Source organism: Podarcis bocagei (assembly GCF_964188305.1).
Source record: "Podarcis bocagei genome assembly, chromosome: 10".
In the NCBI taxonomy this organism is placed as follows: Eukaryota; Metazoa; Chordata; class Lepidosauria; order Squamata; family Lacertidae; genus Podarcis; species Podarcis bocagei.
Window position 1 is genome coordinate 31,994,885 of NC_138135.1, and position 21,814 is coordinate 32,016,698.

General features: G+C 45.4%; 1 protein-coding gene and 1 pseudogene across 2 annotated transcripts; both read right to left on the bottom strand.

Annotated features, from left to right (window-relative positions):
• Nucleotides 1-749: 749 nt before the first annotated feature.
• On the bottom strand, nucleotides 750-5,678 carry LOC308596253 (urotensin-2 receptor pseudogene; annotated as a pseudogene). Its single transcript, XR_014013363.1, has 2 exons — nucleotides 4,194-5,678; nucleotides 750-4,140 (listed from the first exon to the last, which is right to left on the bottom strand). The product of XR_014013363.1 is annotated as a urotensin-2 receptor pseudogene (transcript).
• Nucleotides 5,679-7,446: 1,768 nt separating this feature from the next.
• On the bottom strand, nucleotides 7,447-21,300 carry LOC308596250 (arf-GAP with dual PH domain-containing protein 1-like). Its single transcript, XM_081211131.1, has 12 exons — nucleotides 21,278-21,300; nucleotides 19,964-20,130; nucleotides 18,750-18,880; nucleotides 16,614-16,705; nucleotides 16,435-16,517; nucleotides 14,372-14,484; nucleotides 14,006-14,152; nucleotides 12,907-12,990; nucleotides 12,096-12,158; nucleotides 11,223-11,294; nucleotides 9,408-9,639; nucleotides 7,447-8,008 (listed from the first exon to the last, which is right to left on the bottom strand). Exons 1-12 carry the CDS (start codon nucleotides 21,283-21,285, stop codon nucleotides 7,980-7,982), a joined length of 1,221 nt encoding a protein of 406 aa, XP_081067257.1. The 5' UTR covers nucleotides 21,286-21,300; the 3' UTR covers nucleotides 7,447-7,979.
• Between the last annotated feature and the right edge of the window lie 514 nt (nucleotides 21,301-21,814).

Genomic DNA, 21,814 nt, shown 5'->3' on the forward strand with positions numbered 1-21,814 from the left:
GAGCATTCCAAATCATTTGCTGATACACGCACACAGAAAATAGTAGATGCAGTTGAAAGGCAACATATTGAGATAGACCATTGATCATTGCAAAACATCCCTAATTATTATTAATGTATTGTTTTAAGATTATTGTATAATCTTGGAAGGGGTGTGGCTGTCAGAGGGCGTGGCTATCATGAAGGGACTCTGCACTCTTGAATTCCCCACTGCATTGCTGAATTCATCATACACACCATACACTTAAAGCACATGACTTCCCCCAACAAATCCTGGAACTGGAGTTTACCCCTTGCAAAACTACAATTCCCAGCATGCTGAGCAAAGTTCCACAGGGAACTTGTGTGTTTTAAATGTATAGGATGTTTGCAGCCTCAGAATACGCAAATGACTGCAGACAATGCAGTCTTTGGTGCAGTAGTTAAGAGTGGTGGACTCGTAATCTGGTGAACCGTGTTCGCTTCCCTGCTCCTCCACATGCAGCTGCTGGGTGACCTGGGCCAGTCACACTTCTCTGAAGTCTCTCAGCCTCACTCACATCACAGAGTGTTTGTTGTGGGGGAGGAAGGGAAAGGAGATTGTTAGCCACTTTGAGACTCCTTAGGCTAGTGATAAAGCGGGGTATCAAATCCAAACTACTACTACTACTACTACTACTACTTCTTCTTCTTCTTCTTCTTCTTCTTCTTCTTCTTCTTCTTCTTCTTCTTCTTCTTCTTCTTCTTCTTCTTCTTCTTCTTCTTCACAGGCACCCTGAGGGAGGACGTTCTGAAGTCTGGGCACCATGACAGAAAAGGCCCTGCCCATATGCACCACAGAGACCTCCTCCACAGATCTCAAAGGGCAAGCAGAATCATTTTGGAGGGGAATGCGTCTGGTGGTGCTTGCCCTGCCACTGTGCTGCTGAGCTTAGAAAAGGCATGCCAGACAAGACCACATCCTCTGCAAAACCGTTACAGCAGGGGTGTTGCTTGCCAAACCACAAAAAGTCAGGGTTTTTATTTTATTTTAAAAAGCTGGCATTGTTGCACCAGAGTGGCAGACCTCTTTAATCCATTCTGATTTCAGGAACCTACAAGTTATTGAGTCCCTCTCACAAAACAGTGACAGTCTGCAGCTGAGACAGTTGCAAAGGATTCTGCTGTTCTTCATTCAGCAGGATTTTACTGACGACTATTCTTAATGTTTATAAAGCACTAAAAACTTATTAACTCCTGTATGTAGATTGATCTGGTGCAACAAGCACTTATATGTGTGCAGTAGAAAAAATTCACCTTGCTGTGGATCAACTACGTACCAACTTTTTAAAGGCCTTGTTATATTCTACAAACTACTCCGTTAGTCACAGGAAAATGTGACCTCCCAACCCCTCTCTCCCCACATATTTTCCTGCCTTCTGAAGTTCTCCTGCTATGAGGTATGTTACAGCCACATAAGACATTCCTTCTTTGGCTGCTGCTAAGCTGGTCTCATGCCGTGCCAATATTTCACAGATGAAACCAGAGACATTTGTGTATTTGAAACATCTATTCTTGCACCAAAGATCATCACTGGACTCCTTCCTCCGCACTCTCACTTAACATTGTTGCTGAAATCTCTTTTCTGCCTCCTGTATGCTGCATTCATTTAGTCCTCAATAATTTGTCCTACACTGCCTACTAAAGCTGCTTGTATTAGCAAATGGATCACAATACATGCTTATTTGGGGGTGGGGTGGAGAACAGAATGTTTGTTGCTACTATTATTAAAGCATCCTCCATTTAAATTAACTGAAGAATCAAAGGAGAGGTCCCTGCCCTCAAAGGGCTTACAGTCTAGCTGTCAACACAAGGAAGGCAACAGATGAAGGAGAGAGAAATGAAAACAGGAGCCAACAGGGGAAGGATATGTGATTACTGCATCTACGGATCTGGCTGTACTTATTACAGGACAGCTGCAACGCAAAGACTTCCAAATGGCATTCACTGTCTCGATTGGGAGCCATAGGTAGGAATGGGGAGAAATTCAGTTCAGTTCACATTTAAAGGCAAACCTACCCAATTTGAAATTTCTGAAACAACACAAACATCGAGACACAGCCAAACTTGGAAATTTACACTGCTTCAAATCTTGCAAGGCACTTCTCCAGCCATAACGTATGTACTCGGGTAAAGTGTGCATAAAAATACATATACAGTGGTACCTCGGGTTACATACGCGTCAGGTTACATATGCTTCCGGTTACAGACTCCACTAACCCAGAAATAATACCTCGGGTTAAGAACATTGCTTCAGGATGAGAACAGAAATCGTGCTCCAGCAGCGTGGCAGCAGCAGGAGGCCCCATTAGCTAAAGTGGTGCTTCAGGTTAAGAACAGTTTCAGGTTAAGAACGGACCTCCAGAACGAATTAAGTACTTAACCCGAGGTACCACTGTATTAGTGAAAATAACATACAGAACTGTACATTAGGGAAAACTAATCTGCAGAAAAGAAGAAGGTTAAACAGAATTGCATAGAAAAATTAGAAGCCAGGCCAAACAGCAGCTATAGGTCGGGTCAGTGTGGTTTGGGGGAAATGGCCTGGTGTGCCAAATCTGCCCCATGGGGCAGAGGTTTCCTACCTCTGGTATACACTATGGCCCAGTTACAAAACAACACTAAGCCAAAAACGGTTTAGTGTGAACAAACAAACATGCAGGTTCCCAGAGCGAAGTCTGCAGTCACTGTTCCCCATCTTGCTGCTGCTGCTCTCCAAGGCTAAGACCAGCTGTGCAGGCAGAGGCAAAGGCATCCTTGGGGTAGATTATTGATGGCCACTCTTTGCCTCCTTTATCCAAGCCCTCCTCCCTCTGCCACAGACACACGTTCTGCTTGAGGCATTTCATGTGCTTTCTTCTTAAAGAAAGCATGCCTCCTACGTGGCCTTTCTCCGCCCTGAGCAGCCATGTACTCGCGGTAATTCCTGGTGAGCAAGGTATACAGGAAAGGGTTGACGCAGCTGTTGCCATAGGTCAAGCAGGTAACGCCAAAGTTGAGGTAAGCCTGGGCGGTCGGCCCAATCTCCAAGTCCTCTGGCCAGTATAGCTTGGTGAGTTGCCAGGCCCAGAACGGTACGAAACAGGCCCAGTAGGCTACGATGATGCTGAAGATCCTGGGAAACAGCTTCTGCTTCAGGGCCCTGCTCGCCACAGGCGACCACATGACTTTTGTGGAAGCCCAATAGGCCTGCACAAGCCGGGAGTACACGACCCCCAGAACCAAACCAGGCCCGAGGACGCTCGTGCCAAACAAAACCGTGAGGTACACTTGGAAAGCACCAGGCGTCCACGTGGGGAAGCAGATGAGCTTTCCGCTCCTGCCCTCCCGCTGCTGGATCATGACCATCATGGGTACCGTAAGCAAAGACGAGATTAGCCACACGGCAACGCAAGCAAGCCTGCGGTAGCTGCTTTTGGCCTGCCTGGCCCTTAGTGGTCTGGTCACGGCCCAATAACGCTCCACGCTCATGGCCGTCAACAGGAATATGCTGGCGTGCATCGTCAGCAGGTCCAAGCTGAGGAGAAACCGGCAGCCCACGTCCCCAAAGAACCAGTCCTGGGCGAAATATGTGCACACCACAAAGGGGATGGTGGAAAGGTACAGCAGATCGGCTAAGGCCAGGTTGACCACGTAGATGCGCAAAGAACCCGCCGAGCGAACAGACATGCCACCAAATGCTACCACCAGCGTATAGATATTGCCCATCGTCCCAAAGAGACACATGAGGAGGAGGACTGCGCCCAAGGCCCTGGTGACAGGACTTTCTTCTCCACGCTCAACATCATAGGAGAAATTGCCCAGCGAAGCTTCTTCAATTAGTTCCGTCGTCATTGGATAGCTGAGGCACTCTGGTTCTAAGAGGAACGACCAACCACACACAGTGTGTTTTTGATAGCCTTTGCTGGGCAGGGAGGCAAAGGATGATGGGAAGAAACTAAAATCACTTAGGTGTGGGTGGGTGTGAGCTTCATAGGCTATTGGGATGGATGTCCTCATTGCATCCCATGCTCATCTTACCATTCTTGAAGGCACATCCGTTCCACGCTTACAGATTTGATGGCATGGCATCCTCTTGCTGCTTTCTGTTGCTGCAGAGTTCTCATACTCTCTCCAGCCGGCCCTCCACGACTTCTGTCATCAAGCATTTGTTGACACAAATAAAACTAGCCCCACGGCAACCAAGATGCTTTCTTCCTCGTCTTCTTCTCCCCAAGAGATGCAGGGCAGTTGTGCTTTCCCAACGGCAGCCCCCCCTCAAAAACATCATTCGCGCTGAGTGGCGGAGCATCTCTGACTCATGGCTTCACACTCAAGTGCAAACACACTCAGCAATAGCTAATGGCACTGTAGTGCGACCACCCAGCAGATTGCAGAATACTTTTCTCTTCAACATTCCTGTTTCTGTCTGTATTTCCTTTATTTTTAACCTTGCCTCTGCTTGCTTCCTTTCTCTGCCCTCAACCCCGTAAAGAGAGGAATGGAAGGTCCTGAATTAATACAGATGTGGTTAAGGAACTGGATCAAATAGGGACTGGGAAAGAGAACAATTCTCTGAGATAAGTTCCTTTTTAAAAATATTTTTGGGAAGCGGAGCAATGAACATGCTGCAGAGGGGTAGCTGTATTCAGTGCAAATATCTGCCTGTTGCAGTAGAAACCACACACAAGGATGTCATCATAGCTGGATGGCGCATGGATGGTGCACAGCCGGCTGCATTTAACATGCATCAAGTCAACTAAGCCTGGCAGTCAAAAACCCAAAGGACAGCATCTCATTTTTAATTTTACTTTTAGGATCACAGAGTTACAATTCTGAACAACCCTTGACAAACTACAGTGCCCAGGACTCTTTGGAGTACGAATTTCAAATGGGCTTTAAAGATTAAGCACATACACAGCTTTATAAAAGCTGTTTACAACATTAATAGGTCCTCAAATGTTATTGTTATTTTTTTTTGTTTTTAATGAAGGACCAACACAGCTGCTTGCTTGTAGTTTTGTTTTAAACATTCTGGATATTACCTTGCCCCTGCAAATTTCCCTATCTTGATCAAAATCAGGACATTTCTCAATTCTACACAACAGGCATGCAGGAGGGGTGGGCAACCTATCTTAGCCCTTTATTTGACCCTTTTTGACCACTGTCCAAGGACCACATACCAGTGGCAGGCAAGGCCAGAAGCAAAAGTGGGTGGCCCAATGAATGTACATTTCATCTTTGACCTCTAGGATAGTTTAACACAAACCCTTCTCCATCCTCTGTCCAGATAGGCTTGCAGCATTGTCAGAGTTCAAGGGCACATTCCGGTCAGGCAAAAACTTTCAGGATGTGAAGGGAGGCCAGTGCATTGAGTGGCCAAGGGAGCCTTCTGAGGTGACCAGACTTGAGAGGCCTGGAAGGTTGCATTTGTTTCCTGGACCTGAGATTCCCTACAGCATAGAAATGACAAAACTCTATCCTGTTGGCCGTTGCTTACCAGTAACGTGTAAGGAGGCATGCACACGCTTGCAGTGAGGTTTTTGCTTGCATGTCATGGCTTGGAACAATACCCTTCGTTTATGCCATGTAGTCAGCAGTAATGCTAATGCCAGGGATCTCCGATAGCACTAAGTGGAATTCTCTAGCTAGCCATTTTCCCTCCTCTTAAGCTCCACAAACGCAGTTAGGGGGGAATCCAGCTGCAAACAGCTGCCTTGGCAATTTGGTGCTAGATGAGCCATTCCATCAGCCCAGCTTGATCGGCCGAGAGGAAAGCATGACTGCAAAGGGTTTGGCAGCATAACCGATTGTTTCAGTGCTCTTTCTGGAGTCAGTTTAATAAAATAATACCCCTACAAACATTTCCAGCATTCCTACTGAGCCACTCAGAACTCATCTTCTTGAACCCAAAACACACACACAACATCCTTGCTCACATGCAACCTGATACATCTCTAGTCATTTTCTGCAAGGCATTTCATGAAACAGAAAAAAATCTACCCCCCCCCCACTTCTGGCAGTGCAGTGGTGCCCAGTGCAATGCCAAAATTTGGTGCCCCCTCCTGCCTGCCTTCCATCACTTGTCATTATTGCAGAACTCCCTGTGACACCCTCTCGGCTCGGAGCTCAATTTAGGCATTCTGGATGTGCTCCCATAAATCTGCCTCTGCTTCTGGGACTTGAGACAATTTGCAAAGCTGCCCTCTCCACTGTCATCAGCCCCTCAGGGATGTCACAGAGGGGACAGTTGAATCATCCTGAAGAGGAAGAGATCAGGGAGCTGGATGACCTGGCAGAGGGTCTGAACAGGGTGAGGGAGGCAAAATGTCTGAGACAGAGGAGCGTCAGGGGAGCAGGTAGCCTGGAGTAGGTTCAGGTGGGCTAAGGCTTGTGCCCTCCCTGCTCTTCAAAAGAAAGGAGTGGGAGGGAGTGTGTCACTTGTTGGATCAATGTCTCAGCTCATACTTAGCCACGCATTTGGCCTGTCATGTGATAATCAATCACATGACACAGCACACACACAGTATTTGAATCGCAATGCCCATCAACTTAGGAGGGGGAGGATAGCCCCCTCATATCTTTTGACCTCAGCCCCTAGGAGTTGGCTCCTATGCCTGATGGACCTTTAACCCTTGCCTTTCCTCTGCCTACATTAAATAACTGGGCAGACAGAGAAACCTGAATTCGAGTTCTTTATCTGGCAGAGAGGGCTAATTGATATAAGGAGAAGCCCATTGGATCAGAGAAGAGGGCTAAGCAGGCTGGCAAGAATCCTCAAGAGCTTGTCTATAAAGAAGAGCAAGTTGTGTTGTTATAGCTATCTCCACGTTCATTGTGGGAAATGAATGGAAAATGAAAGGAAGAAGCCTCATTAGTTTCTTTTAGTTAGGATAACATATGTGAATTCAAATTGAAGAGTTCTGAACAACAACAAAAACATCTTTCATTTGATTATTTTTCCCTCATTTCCGCTGAGATGAAGAAACAGAAACAGTCTGGAGCAGCCTATACAGGTCACAGAAAGTTGATGTGGAGAGGACAAGAGGCAGAGAGATCAATGCATCTGTCAGGTATAAAATGGGGTCTATTAAAAAGGCACACCAAAATTATCATGCCAAGTTACAAGCAGAGGAATAGGCGGTTGGTTCTCCATCAAAAATTAGGAGTACCTTGGAGGATATGCAATGATATTTTCAATGCCTTATAAAACTGATACCCTTTGACCAATCTTCCTGAAATTATTTGGCTGGTCCGATGCTTTGGGGAAATAAGTAGAAATTTCATTACATTTGAATGGAAAACACAGAAGTTGCAGGCAGTGGAGTGGCATGCATGGCTGGACCACCCAGAGCAGCCTCAGCACTCAGGACAGTCCTCGTTTTTCTACTGGAGGCAACAATATGAACTCAAAAGACAAGTACTGCTGCAGGCTGCCAGGAACTTGAAGTCAAGAGAAAGATAGCAGGTTTATCATGGTTTTGAATAGATAGCAAAGTGGGGAAACCTGGCAGCCGGGACATCAGAATAATCAGAGAGTAAGAGACATGGGGCAGCAGCAGAAACAGGAGCAAAATAAAATAGTCATCAGTTTGGTACATATACACACAGCTGTTTTGATGAGTGGTTGTTTTCTATCTTCCTGTTGAAGCCTTGAATAGACAGCAGCCAATCAGCAGCAAGCAGTAGTAAGCCACTGAGGAGGGCCCCCACATATAGTGTGACCAATAGAAAGCAAGTCTGCCAGGCCTATGGTGGGACAGGACAAATAATGCCTCGGTTGATCAGCTCCTGCGCTTTCCATCTGGATCCGTTGCTGATCAAAATGGCAGAAAGCTCTGCTGTCCAAATGGATCCCAACCACGAGGCACTGGAATATAGCATAGCAGCTTCTTTGAGAAAGGGTGCCTTCTTTAACCCTGTGTTTCCCAAGAGGGCAGACCAACAAGTAGAAAAGCAGCAAGTCTCTCTCCTTCAAAGATGTTAGGGCTTCAGCTTGAAATAAGCTTCAACTGTAGGAAAACAGAGGAGGCATCAGAGCAGGGATGGACGAGTTCTGCAATTACGTATATTCTCAAACAGAATTTAGTGTTGGGCACACGGAATGCAGCTTTTGTTTTATCTCATAATTTAAGTTTCTAGTTCTCAAGGATGCAGAGACAAGCTTTCAAGGATGTGGACAGTGCCTGGTAAAATCACAGAAGTCAGGGTGGGGTTTCCAGATGTCAGCCACAGAAGCACCAACAAGACCAGTTTCTGGGGCACAGGTCAGAGGCCCTGCAGCCTCTGGGTTTCCTAAAACAATGTCTGCACAATAGTTGGCAGTCTCCAGCATCTTTTTAAAAAAATCTTTTTACAGTCGAGGCACTGCTGCAAGCAAAGCAAACAGGTGTGGGGCAGTTTGAGCACTGGAGAGAATGGGAACAACTGTTTGCTCCGAATGCAGCAGCACACTCACTGTAAAAAGAACAGTTAGCTGCAACAGGTAAGTTAGAAAGAAGAAGATAGAGAGGCAGGGAAGATGAATTTTTGCTTCTCCAGGCCAGTTCTGGTGTAGGAGACCCCCGCTCCCCAGTGCTGCTTTAAGAGCAAAAATGCTACAATGTATGTGAGCATGTATGAAAGCTGTTCATCTGAGCCTCCTGAATATGTACATGTGTTTTCTGGAGGTGGGAAGGAGAAAGTGTTGTGGTGTGATGATATGATATGATATGATATGATATGATATGATATGATATGATATGATATGATATGTGGTGGACTTGTAAAAGGGTAAAGGGGTATTGGGAAATGATATATAATGAACTGAAAAAATTGTTTTAAAGTACCTTTCCAAAAAAACCCAGAGTCCTTTCTGTTGGGGATAATTTAGAGGGAAATTCCCAGGTGTCAAAAAAGACTATTTATGTATGTTACTACTGCGCCCCGTGTTTTTTTAGCCCAGAAATGGAAAACAAGCAAGGTCCCAACTAAAGAAAAATGGCAACTTAAACTGATGGAATATGCACAGCTTGCAGATTTAACATACAGAATAAGAGAACAAGAAGAATGTACATTTAAAGAAGACTGAAAAATGTTTACTGAAGATATGGGTGAAAATTGTGTGCATTTAAAAACGCTGGTAGCATTAAGATAAATTCAACAGTGTAAATAAGTTTTGATGGATGTAACAATGGATTACAGAATGGTTTAGTTCATGTGAAACATGCAGGGATGTATGGTATGCAAAATGGACCACGGAAAGAGAAGAAAGGAAGTCATTGATTCAAGGATGTTTAAATGAATATTTTGAAATGTAAATTAGAAAAATATATATATATGAATGACAGCACTTTACTTCTCAATATAGATCCCTGCCACACACACCCCTCAGACTCAAGTGCCCAAGAAGAAAGTCTTTCTGGCACTTACTTGCATATTCCTGGGGTGTCATGGGCTGCTCTATAACGTGCCTGAAGGCTGCAATCCACTCTTGCTGCTCCCTCTCAGTCTCACAGGTGAAGAGGTACTCCCGGTCAGGTGTGATAATGGTGATGCCGTACGGCCAGGTGAAGGTGCCCTGCGTGCCGGTCGGCAGCCCTTGCCGGACACCATATCCATGCCCATCACTACCTATGAACACTTCACCTTTCGCAAAAGCATCCTGCAAGGTAGGAGAGAAATAGGAGACGTGCCTTAGGATTCCGGTCCATGTTAGCGACCGAGAGCACACACTGGACCAGGATGAAAACTCTGATGGGGTCGTCAACCAGAGGCTTTTTTATTAGGAATTTTAGGCGCAGATATACCAAAGGAGCAGAAACAATTATTTATGTATGTAATGACAGCAGCGCGGATACTACAGGCCCAGAGGTGGAAAGTAGACAAAGTCCTGACCAGAGATGAATGGTTGATGAAGATGATGGACTATGCCGAAATGGCAAAATTGACTGGGAAAATCAGAAACCAGGAAGAGAAGAACTTTAAGAAGGAATGGGAAAAATTTACAATGTATTTAAGAGAACTCTGTAAGCAACTAAAAACTTTGGCAGGATTTGAGGGGTACTTGTAATGTACTAAAAATTATGGTAAAAATGGATTATTTAAGAAAAATAGAAAAAATAAGAGAAGCAGTTGAAAAAAGATTGATAGTGGTAACTATGGAAGGGTGGAGGGGAGTCGAAGGATTCAGGGAATCCTAAATGATGGTGTTGGTGTTTAATGTTTGAATTTAAATTTGCAATGTAAAACTTAATAAAAAAGATTTGGGGTGGGGAGAAAACTCTGATGGGGTCATCAAAACAGTTTCCCAGGGTGTGTGGCGGCACAATGGGGAGGGAGTAAGGCTTGATGATGTGCCACTATCTTAACCCCCACCCTTTAATGCTAGAAGGAGCAGAAGGAGCTGAGACAGTTGAAGCAGCAGCCTGGGGGAGTGGACATTTCCCACCATTGTTCCCTCCATAACAGGGATAAGAAACCTACGGGCCTCTAGAAGGTAATCATAGAATTGTAGAATAATGAAGTTGACAGGGACCGCAAGGGTCATCTCGCCCAAGCCCCTGTGATGCAGGGATCTCAAATAAAGCATCCCTGACAGATGGCCTGACATGCTGTTGGGCTCCAAGTCCCATCAGCCCCAGCCAGCATGGCCAGCGGTCAGGAGTGATGGGGGCTACAGTCCAAGGAAACCTGGTTCCCCGTTCCTGCCAATGGCTCATCTATTCCAGTGTCTTGTTTTCACAATGGCCAGCCAAGTGCCTGCAGGACTTGAACACAAGACCACTCCCTCATGCCCTGTGGTTTCCAGCAGCTGATATTCAGAGGCCTCCAACCATGGATGCAGAGGACAGCCATCAGGCTAGTAGCCACCGATCGCCATCTGCTCCATGAATTTCTCCCACCGTCTCTTAAAGCCGTCCAAGTTGGGGGCCATCCTGTGGGGAATAAGTCCCACAGTTCAAGGTTTCAGGAGCTGTCTCTTTGCACCTGTTTTGAGCTTGCCACTGGTCAGAGAAGGGGGAAACCCAGCTTTAACGAAAGTCTGACGGGCAGAAAGCAAGCACTAAAACTTTAGGTTCCTAAATCAGCATGGCAACAGGAGCAGGTTTGATAGTCAGCAACTCTGCTCCTGTTTCAAGCAACGCAAGACGGCTATTCATCTGCTGGAAGACAGTGTAACATAGTAAAGAACTGAGAGCAGAGTGAGGTGGGAGGGGATAAGGGGCAATCCGATTGCTGGCTTACCATAGGATCCTTGAAGTACATCAGCCTTCGGTGGTCCAGAGTGAACCAGCGCTTCTTGAAAGACTCCTTTTGCTGCAGAAGAACCAGAGATGTTTACAAGAGGAGGGAGCCCTCTCCTGGTCAATCTTCGATAGTGGCTTTAGAAGTGCATTCAATTCCTATATCACATCTGCCCTAGTAGCACAGAGTTAAGAGGGCCCACCCAGACGGTTGTTTATTGCAGGTATTCCACAACAAGTTCTTAACACAATAATAATGCATTAGTACAGTGGTACCTCGGGTTAAGTACTTAATTTGTTCCAGAGGTCCGTTCTTAACCTGAAACTGTTCTTAACCTGAAGCACTACTTTAGCTAATGGGGCCTCCTGCTGCCGCCGGAGCATGATTTCTGTTCTCATCCTGAAGCAAAGTTCTTAACCTGAGGTACTATTTCTGGGTTAGCAGAGTCTGTAACCTAAAGCGTCTGTAACCTGAAGCGTATGTAACCCGAGGTACCACTGTAGTGGATTTTTTTCCTACTTTGATTTGTTCTACAGTGCTTCCCCAGTGCTACCACATTAACGCTGTCTGGGGAGTGGGGGGAGGGTGTTAGAGGATACCAAAGCAGGACAAAAATATACCAGAACACTTGTGGTATAAAACATTATGGGATATGTACTGATTGGAAGTGAAGCAGTGTGACTGCCTCAACCTTAATCTCACAAGATGCCTTCTTGCTGTTTTCATTTTGCTGATAGTTTACTCTTGGCTAAACCTTGGGGCAGGGGATTTTAAAAACAACAACAACAAAACATATTGTCACCTTGCAATAGCTTCTGAGATGAACAGAGATTTAAAATAAATATAGAAACCTAAATAAATAAATTGATATACCCTGGGCCCAGTCTTTTCCATGTAGCCTTCTTTCAGGAAATTCCGAGTCAGCCGGCTTTTGAGCTGCAACAGAAGGACAGCTTTTGACTTATCAGAAATGGCTGGGAAGACACTCAAATACTATGCATAATCAAAGGTTTGGATAGACTGAAACTGGAAATGGGGTGGGGTGGGGTAGGGTAGGGGGGAAACGTCTTTTTACCCAAGGTATCAAAACAACTAGTTCTGTCCAGCCAAACCCAAACATGCCAGCTCCACAGACACCCCCCCCCCCACACACAAAATGCCTAATGCTGGCCCAACCAAACACACACACTCTACCCAATTTCACTTTGAGTCAAAGATGGCCAAAGAGCTGAAAGTAATTAGATTTGCAATGACACTAGGAAGCCAGTTAAGTCTGTAGTGCAGCCTTGCAAGCAGGCTATGCAGAAGGAATGCAAGCACATGCCAGAAATTTAGGTTTGTGCAGTCAAAGTGGATTCAAGTGCTCTGTTGCCCCAGCACAAGAGATCCACTTTTAAAGAAATCAAACCAACTTTAAAAAGATAATGCAGCTAATAAATCGAATGCACTGAAAAGTGTGGGATAAACAAGTGGTTGACAAGGCAATGTGTAAACACCAAACAAACACCTGACATGACAATCAGGATGAATGCTGCTGTCACATAACTTTCCTGCAAAGAAATCAAAATGAATAAAGACCAGCCATAGTCTATTCTCTGCACAAACTTTGTGCAAGAAAATCAGGATGAATGTTGGATAAACAGGTTGCCTGAAGGAGCCCAATCTTGTTCCATGACTTCCTCACCTCTTGATCACTGGCAACAGGAAAGGCCACCTTCAAATAGTGGAATTGTACTGCGCGGATTGCATTGAACCAGTCCACAATTTCCTAGATAGAGGAATGGCACACAAAAGAACAATGAACCGGAAGCTTGACCCTAAGTATGTCTAGGTAAAGGTAAAGGGACCCCTGACCATTAGGTCCAGTAGTGACCGACTCTGGGGTTGCGGTGCTCATCTCGCTTTATTGGCCAAGGGAGCTGGCGTGCAGCTTCTGGGTCATGCGGCAAGCATGACTAAGCCGCTTCTGGCAAACCAGAGCAGCACACGGAAACGCCGTTTACCTTCCCGCCGGAGCGATACCTATTTATCTACTTGCACTTTGACATGCTTTCGAACTGCTAGGTTGGCAGGAGCAGGGACAGAGCAACGGGAGCTCACCCCCTCGCAGGGATTCGAACTGCCAAGCTTCTGATCAGCAAGTCCTAGGCTCTGTGGTTTAACCCACAGCGCCACCTGCGTCCCTCAGGTCTACTCAGAAGCAAATCTTGTTGGTTTCTAAGAAACCTGTTGGACAAGGCTAAAAGCCAATCTAGACCAGCTTCCGGCTCTTATAGCGGCCAACCCATGGGAAGCCCACCTGCAGAATGTAAATGCAACAGCACTCTCTCCACTTGTGATCCCCAGCAGCTGGTATTTAGAGGCACACTGCCTCCGACAATGTAGGCAGAACTTAGCCATTGTGACAAGTAAACACTGATAGCCTTATCCTCCATGAATTTGTCTAATCCCCTATGCCTATGGAACTTTCTTCCTGGTAAGTTTGCAGCATGCGTCTGAGGAACTCAAAGTCCAATTGGAGAAAGTTCCTGGGCAGCATCAGTGAACATCTCCCACAGCTAGAATTCATAATAATCCAAACAGCATCCTGCCCCACGATGGTTTCCTACCATGGCCATATTTCCTAGCAGTGCTAAGGACTTGTATTTAATTTGCAGCTGTTGCAGGCAATGCTTGTTCTCCTTATCTAGACCATCTTCTGATAGAAGACTCTGTCAAATCCAGACTTTCTCCACAATTTCCTACAGAGTGCCACACCATACTGCTAGCCACGGCCCCTGTACCTTCCCATCCTCATGATAAAGGAAGATGTTGCGAGTCTTGTTCTCTTTCAGGTAGGTGATCTGCAGGCCATTTGGGTTCCCTGTCTTCTCCGGCTGGAACGTGGCATTGATAGTGTCAATTTTAACAACTACTTTTGGTTCTTTGGCCTGAAAAGAAAATAATGTTGGTATTTATACAACACCACTGGTGCACAAGGGATCTTGCAGAGCTTCATAAGCAAAAATAAAAACAGGCAGGCCCTTAACAGTTTAAAGTGTGAAGAGATGGGAGATGACGGTAAAATTCTGCAGCATCCTTCTGAAGACTGTAGGAAAGGTTGCCCATTCCGGGTTGGGACGCACTCACACAAGTAGATTGCTACTCACATCCTGTTTGACAAAATACTTGAGACAGCCCTCTCTCTCGGACAGCAGAAACCTGCGAGGAAGATACTGCCCGTTGTCTCTGCCTCGCTTCCACAGAATCCCTTCCTTCAATCCTAGGAGGAAAATGCAAGCTGGAGATTACATGCCCTGGCCAGCACAAGACACACAGGAAGCTGCCATGTATCAGGGTTGCCTACAGACTGCCAGTATGTTGTGGGAGAAATTCCAGCATATACTGGGAATTTAGGTTCATGCAACTGAAGTGGATTAAAGTGCCCTGTCATCCTAACGCAAAAAATCCACTTAAACACACACACAGAGAGAGAGAGAGAGAGAGAGAGAGAGAGAGAGAGAGAGAGAGAGAGAGAGAAAGAGAGAGAGACTTTTTGCAGTTAGGAAAGCAATGGGGGAATGCACTGAAAAGTGTGGAATGAACAAATGATTAAGGGGAAGAAGCAAGAACGGGAGGATGAATGCTCAGTCACATAACCTCCTTGCAAGCAAATCACAACAAATACTCAATAAAGACCAGACATTGCCTAACCTCTGCATAGGCTTTATGCAAGCAAATAAGAATTAATGCTCAATGAAAAGGTTGTCTGGAAGAGGTCTGTGTAGTTGCTCCTGCACCTCACTTACCTAGTGCATTTGTAAACAGATTATACCAGGCTATTTGTCCATCTAGCCCAATATTCTCTGTTTTGGTTGGCAGCAGTCATTCAGGGTCTCCCTCATCTTTTAATTGGAGATCTCAAGAGGACTGAACCTGGGGCCTTCTGCATGCAACAGGGGGGGCTCTGCCACTAAGCTATGACCCCTGCGCACTGACCATTGAGGTTTCTGTACAGCAGATACATACTGACCTACAGAGACCAACCCCCTCCATCATTCTACTCCAAAAGTCTACATATTTTAGCACAGTGCGTTCTCCTCCATGCCATCAGGGTGAGAGACATCCTAGATGAGAGATGACCGAGGAATTATTTGATCTGTGGTTATTAAGGACTAGCTACTTAAGTTCTAGCTTCCACTTTTCCTCTGACCGTTCCTTGTGTCTTTTTACAGCTGTGTGACAGCAACAATTCAGCAGGTAGCACTTTCCTCCAATGCTGCTGGAAAAAGCATAGTTGAATTTCTGAAGTCTTCTTTTCTTTTCTTTTTTGGAGGGGAGGCTTTGCAATAAGAAAAAGTAGCAGCCATGCTGTAAGTACTTCAGTTCTAAAAGGGTGGACGGTAGACCTGAAAACTGCTCTGCCTGCCCCCACTGAGGAAGCATTCACACGCAGAGATAGTCTTCCACTCTGTTTTCACACCCTTTGCTACATACAGGCCACAAGCACTGAATTATAATTCTTCCTGTTTCACAGGTAAACCATTTCCTCTGGTGAGCAGCCCTGATTATGTTATTTCATGACCCACTCTGGGAGTTTGAAGGAGGGAAAACAATGTGCCAAATTGTCTTCTTCTTTAAAACTCTTGGAGGCTGCACCTGGCATCCCGGGGCAGCCACCAGAACCCCAGGATCTTGACAGGCCACCCTAAAAACACTTGTCACATACAGGGCCGGATTAGGTTTGATGAGGCCCTAAACTACTGGAGGTAATTTTGCCCTTTATATGTCCAGCTGTCCTTTGTCAACAACAAATTGTCGCTGTTTTTTGTGTTGAATGTATGCTATAAGGTAATTTATGGACCCAATAGGGATCTAAAGCCATTTGCACATATTGCCATGCAACCAGTCCACGCAGAATGTAGGCACCCTATATATAGAAATGAGCAAACCAGTGATAATTTAGGGAGCAGGCTAGCAGGCGGGGCCCATTACTTCATCATAGGAGCCTACACAACACAAAACACTGTTGCTGTATGTACACTGGTTTTATTTTATTTGTTTTTTATCTTATATTTTGAAAATGTCAGGGGTTTTTCCCCTTTAAATTTTTTTGGGGCCCCCAAGAGAGTGGGGCCCTAAGCTATAGCTTGTTTAGCTTATATGTAAATCTGGCACTGGTCACAAGGCTGCTAGCTTTTCAGAGGGATTGATTCCACTGCAGAAGGATTACCATTGGAATATGGCGGATGTTTTCCTGGCTCTGTGAATTCTTTCCGTTCGTATTTGGCTCGTACCCACTGCTCTCTCAGAACTCTGTGGGAAGTCGAGAGAGATGATATGGTGACAGGTAAGAGAAATCTCACAATGCACAACCCTTTCTCCCTTCCCCGATGGAGATTCGGCACTTACTGGCAATCAGTGTGGACTGGGCGGTAATAGTACATAGGAACATGGGCCTCATACATTGCCTTGGCCACTGCATTCCCATGCTGCATCAAAAACTAAAAAGGGGAAGATGGACAAGTTAATGCTCATACCCTTTTCATGTAAGCCACCCTTCCTCAACCTGGTGCCCTTGACATGTTTTGGACTCCAACTCCCATCAGCTCCAGCTAGCCAGGATCAGCTGGCAGAGATGCTCTCCTGGGTAGTCCTACTTTTACGTACCACCCCATAAATTTTCAAAAGCCTTGCCACCTACAACTCTGTGCAATATCCATTGTCTGTGCAGCTAATTGTCTCCCAAAATCAGAACACAGTGAAATGGGGAGATTAGGCTGAAATCACATTCTGGGATTCTGTTATCAATGGAATCAGGGCCATTTTACACATTGCAAAGCTGTCCTCCAACTATACGCTATAGTGGGTTGGTGGGGAGGAGAAAACCTCCAGGCTGAATGCCAGTCTTGGGCTGCCGAAGGGTCCAAGTTGGCCTGCAAGGCAATTTCTCCAAACCACATCCACCAGTCAATCATCTGATGTTACTGGGTGATATCAGCGGATGGGCAGGGTTCATTCCTGCTGGGTGCAGTTTTCCCAGTGTATTCCAAGTGGGAAACATACTGACAAAGGAGACCCCTGCAGCCAGCAGGACTGAATTCTCCACTGACCCCTCCAGCCTGTACCCCACACAGGTCAACTTGGACAGCAGTCATCTAACAGGTGGACAAGCCCTGAGCTACAAAATGGCATTGAGCTGAAGCCAAAGCTTAAGAAATTGTACCAAGAGGTTTGTTTACAGAAGGAAATTTCTGAACACAGTGGTCAAAAAGCTCCGTGTTGCATTTCCAACAACATATTCGGTGGAACGTGGTTTTAGTGTGGTCATCCAACTTCTCTCCAAGCAATGAAACAGACTTCAGATTACTAAAGTAGGTGATTTAAGACTCTTGCTACGTGACTTTAAACCAGACACTGGGATACTGGTATCACTTCATCAAGCCCATCCAACACATTAAGAATTTGCTGAACAGTGAAATAGTTACTAAATGTATCTAAGCCTCTTGTTAAATGACTTTCAAAAGCTGGTAACACTCGATCCAGTTCATCAATTTTGTTGAATTAGTTAAACTAAACTGTTTCAATTGGATTTTGAATTAACTGTTACTGTTTTGAATTTTATTGTTCTATTATCGTCCTTGGTGGGTCAGGTAAACCACTATTCTGAATGATGCTTTTTCTAGGGTAGGGGGTACTGGGGATGAGTTTATGGAACCAAGAGGGCAGTGGCCTGAAATAGTTTCAGAACCACTGATTTAAAGCACATATAAAGCATGCACCCCCCTCCAAAATAATCATGGGAACTGTAGTTTACCCCATCACAAAGCTACAGTTCTCAGCACCCTGAAAAAAAATGCCGTTTGCATGATTATTTGGGGGTGTTTAAAATGTATGATTTATGTGCAGCCCAGTATAAAATGCTCATCCAAAAATACAGATGAAATCAACAAAAATTAAAAACAAGTACACATAATAAAATTGCATGTCTATTAGACTGGCACCCAAATGTTTTCATTCTTGAGCATGGACCAGTCACTTTCAGGCAGTTGGCAAGCTTCGTTCTTGATCACAAAATCCTGCCACTATTAAACTCCCCGCTAATGAGATCTGTGGCGATGCCCCAGCTCACTGTTTCAGATTTGTGACAAACAATTCAAACCCTTTTGCTACACTCACAAAGCAATCCAGGCTTTGGTGGGAGGAGAGGAAGAAGCCACCTGAGTGACTCCTCATCTAACACAAATCCCTATCTTCCCTATTCCACACTTATGCACCAGCCACATCACCATGACATTTGACCTCTACAAGGCCCCGGGGTCCCCTCCTTCCCTGACACAGCAACCTCAGGAGAACTCAACCTTTTCTCATCCTCCATGATTACCAGTCTTACATTTCTGAAGCTTGGTGCTCTCTTTTCTTTTCTTTTCTTTTCTTCCCTTCCCTCTTTACTCCCAGCATTCTTGAGAGAAAAGAGGGGCGAATTGTTTGCATCTCCTATGCAAATATATTATTGAGTGAGTAGCTTCTTGGGGACACAAGACTCACCTGCACCTGACCTTCATCCCAGTGGTCCATCCTGAGTGACTTGACTTTGCTGATGTCAGAGATGTTGCGATGAATCCCTGAGCAGTTTAAGCAGAGGAAGACGCCCAAAGTATAGGAGGCCCAGTCAGGGTCTAAGGGGAATAAAAGTGTATCAGTGGTTGGACTGGGTATTATATTTATTTAATAAACAGGTTCTAACCCACCCCAAAGTTCTTGATAGGCCTTGTTTGACTAATATATAAGAGGAGTCCTGCTGGATGAAGACAAAGGCCCTTCATCAGCCTGTTCTTAGTAACCAGCCAGATGCCTGTGGTAATCCCACAAGCAGGACAGGAGCACAGTTTAGGTTTGCCACAATCATTCCAGGGCAATCTTCTAAGGTCCACTCTCTATCCGCCATCTTGACAGCCCCAAACTCAAGGCTAGTGAGAGGGCATTTTCTGCAGCGGCCCCCAAGTGGTGGAATTCCCTCACCACAAAGATGTTTCTGTCACCTTCATTGTCAAGCTTTCTTCAAGGGTTGGAAGATGCAGCCCTTCACCAAGGCCATTGACCCTTGAGAGGCATTAATTTTAGGCCCCACTGACTGAAATTTGTTTAATTCTAAATGCCGTATTTCACTTTGTTGTGGCCCACCCTGGGATTTTATGTCACATGGCGGTTCGTAAAAATAACAACCCAAGGACCATTATTAGAATCCAAGAACACTTTCCAATCAGCCAGAAACACTTGAGGGGGTGAAGCCATGGGTGTGGCCTGAGAAGGGTGCAAGGGCCAAACAGAGAGGTACAGAGGGCCACATTTGGCCTCCCGGGCTTGAGGTCCCCAAACCTCTGCCCTAGCACAACAAATTCACTTTTAAAACAGCAATGAATGAACGAGTGATTAATGGAAATATACATGAATGCCCTGCGCACACTTTAGGATGAATGCTCCTTGTCACATAACATACCCGCAAACAAATCAGAACGAACACTCACCAAATACCAGATATAATCTAATCTCCATGGAAGCTTTGCGCAAGGCATAAGTTATCTGGAGGAGCTCCAGGCTAGATTAAAAACACAATGGCCAAACGTGCTAGCACTGCTTCTCCTTCATTAATTCCCCACAACCCGCCACACCTTCCAAGGAACGGTCATTTCTTTGACTGCCTCAGACGTCCATCACATTTGCCCTCCACTTCTGCCCTGAAGCCTCAAAAATTGATTTACCAGGTTCCCCGCAATCTGCACACAAGGCATTCTCTTCTCTGCTCCACACTTCCTTGAGGCTGTTCACATTCCTGCCATCTTCTGTAGCCATCATCTCTGGAATGCCTTGGAACCCTCTGGGGCAGAGCGGAAGTCTGCTTCCTTGGTACCTGTGATCACACGTCCACCTTGCACAAGAGGTAGATTTAGAGAACTTTTAGAGGGTTTTTTTGTTTTCCTTTTAAAGGAGGGAGAGGCAGAGACACAGCTGCCTCTGTGTGAGGCAGCTGGGGTGGTAAGAAAATGCTTGCAAGGGAAAGCAGCACAGGCAGAGGTGTTAGCTGCAGGCGAGGCAGCAGTCGTGGCAAAGGAGGCTGCGCCTGTGGGTATTAAGGGAAGTGCAGCTATTAAACATAAAAACCGGTTTTTCCACATCTCACAGCGCTAAAGGCCAAGCCCCAGAAAAAGGAACTCAAGCAGCACGCAAAGTGATAAAATGCAGCACAACCCACATTCGTTACTATGCCCTTGTTTGTTAAAAAGATTCTTAAGAGCACTCCTAAGCTTACACTAACACTCCCTTTGCAGCTGGTATTGGTCTTATCTAAGAAACAAGAGATTGTAGCTTGACCAAGCCCACACAACAAAGCAGTGGCAAAGGCTAGAAGTCTCCCTGCAGCAACCTTTGCCAACCTGGTGCCCCCGAGATGCTTTTGGGACTCTCATCTCCCACCAGCAATGCTATCATCTAAAAATGTTAAGCTGACAGTATTGCACGCATACAAGCCCCCTTTAAAGCTTAGGCTGCAATCGTATGCACCCTTACTTGGGAATAAGGCCCACTGGACTCTATAGATGCCCACTTAAATGTGTTGTGGAAGTGGGGATTATTGGTTTTTGTTCTTATTTTTATTATGTACCATATTTTTTGCCTTTCATATTGTAATTTTGTGTTGCAAACTGCCCTGAGATCTGTATAGGGTAGTATACAAATTTTAATAATAATAATAATAATAGAAATAGAAAACATCAGCTTACTGAATGAGAGGAGATGCATAGCAATACAGTGGTACCTCGGGTTAAGAACTTAATTCGTTCCAGATGTCCGTTCTTAACCTGAAACTGTTCTTAACCTGAAGCACCAGTTTAGCTAATGGGGCCTCCCACTGCCGCTGTGCCGCCGCTGCACGATTTCTGTTCTCATCCTGAAGCAAAGTTCTTAACCCGAGGTACTATTTCTGGGTTAGTGGAGTCTGTAACCCGAGGTACCACTGTACAGTGGTTGGCAATTGTAGCTGATGGTTTCTTTTAGGCTGCAGTCCAGTACACAGTTACAAGTACATCCTGTTGAACTCAATGGGTCTTTCTTCTGAGTAGACATGCACAGGACTGCAGTTAACCACAGAACTAAAACCTTTCCCAGGTCAGCAGCCATGTCTTAAAAAAACAAAAAACGGAGCACCTTCGACCAATTTGTTACGGCATACAGATCCACTCCGTTAGATGCATGAAGCAATTTCCAGAGGGAAAAGCTTGCCTCTTGCAACAATAAACCGGGCGCCACCAGTGCAGTTTTATGGCGCCACCAAACTGCACTGTAACTCTTGAGAGCAGATTCTCGGTGCATTTTCCCCTTCAAGACAATTCTGGACACTATATAGTTTGCCCCTTAGAATCCTAGAATGGTAGAGTTGCAAGGGACCCCGTGGGCCATCTAGTCCAACCCCTAGCTGTGCAGGAATCTTTTAGTCAACCTATGAGGCTCAAACCCATAACCCTAAAATGAAGAGTCTCCAGCTGCTCTACCTATCAAACTACAGCGCCCAGAATTCTTTTTTTCCAATTTTTTTATTAATTTTACACATTTTTAAA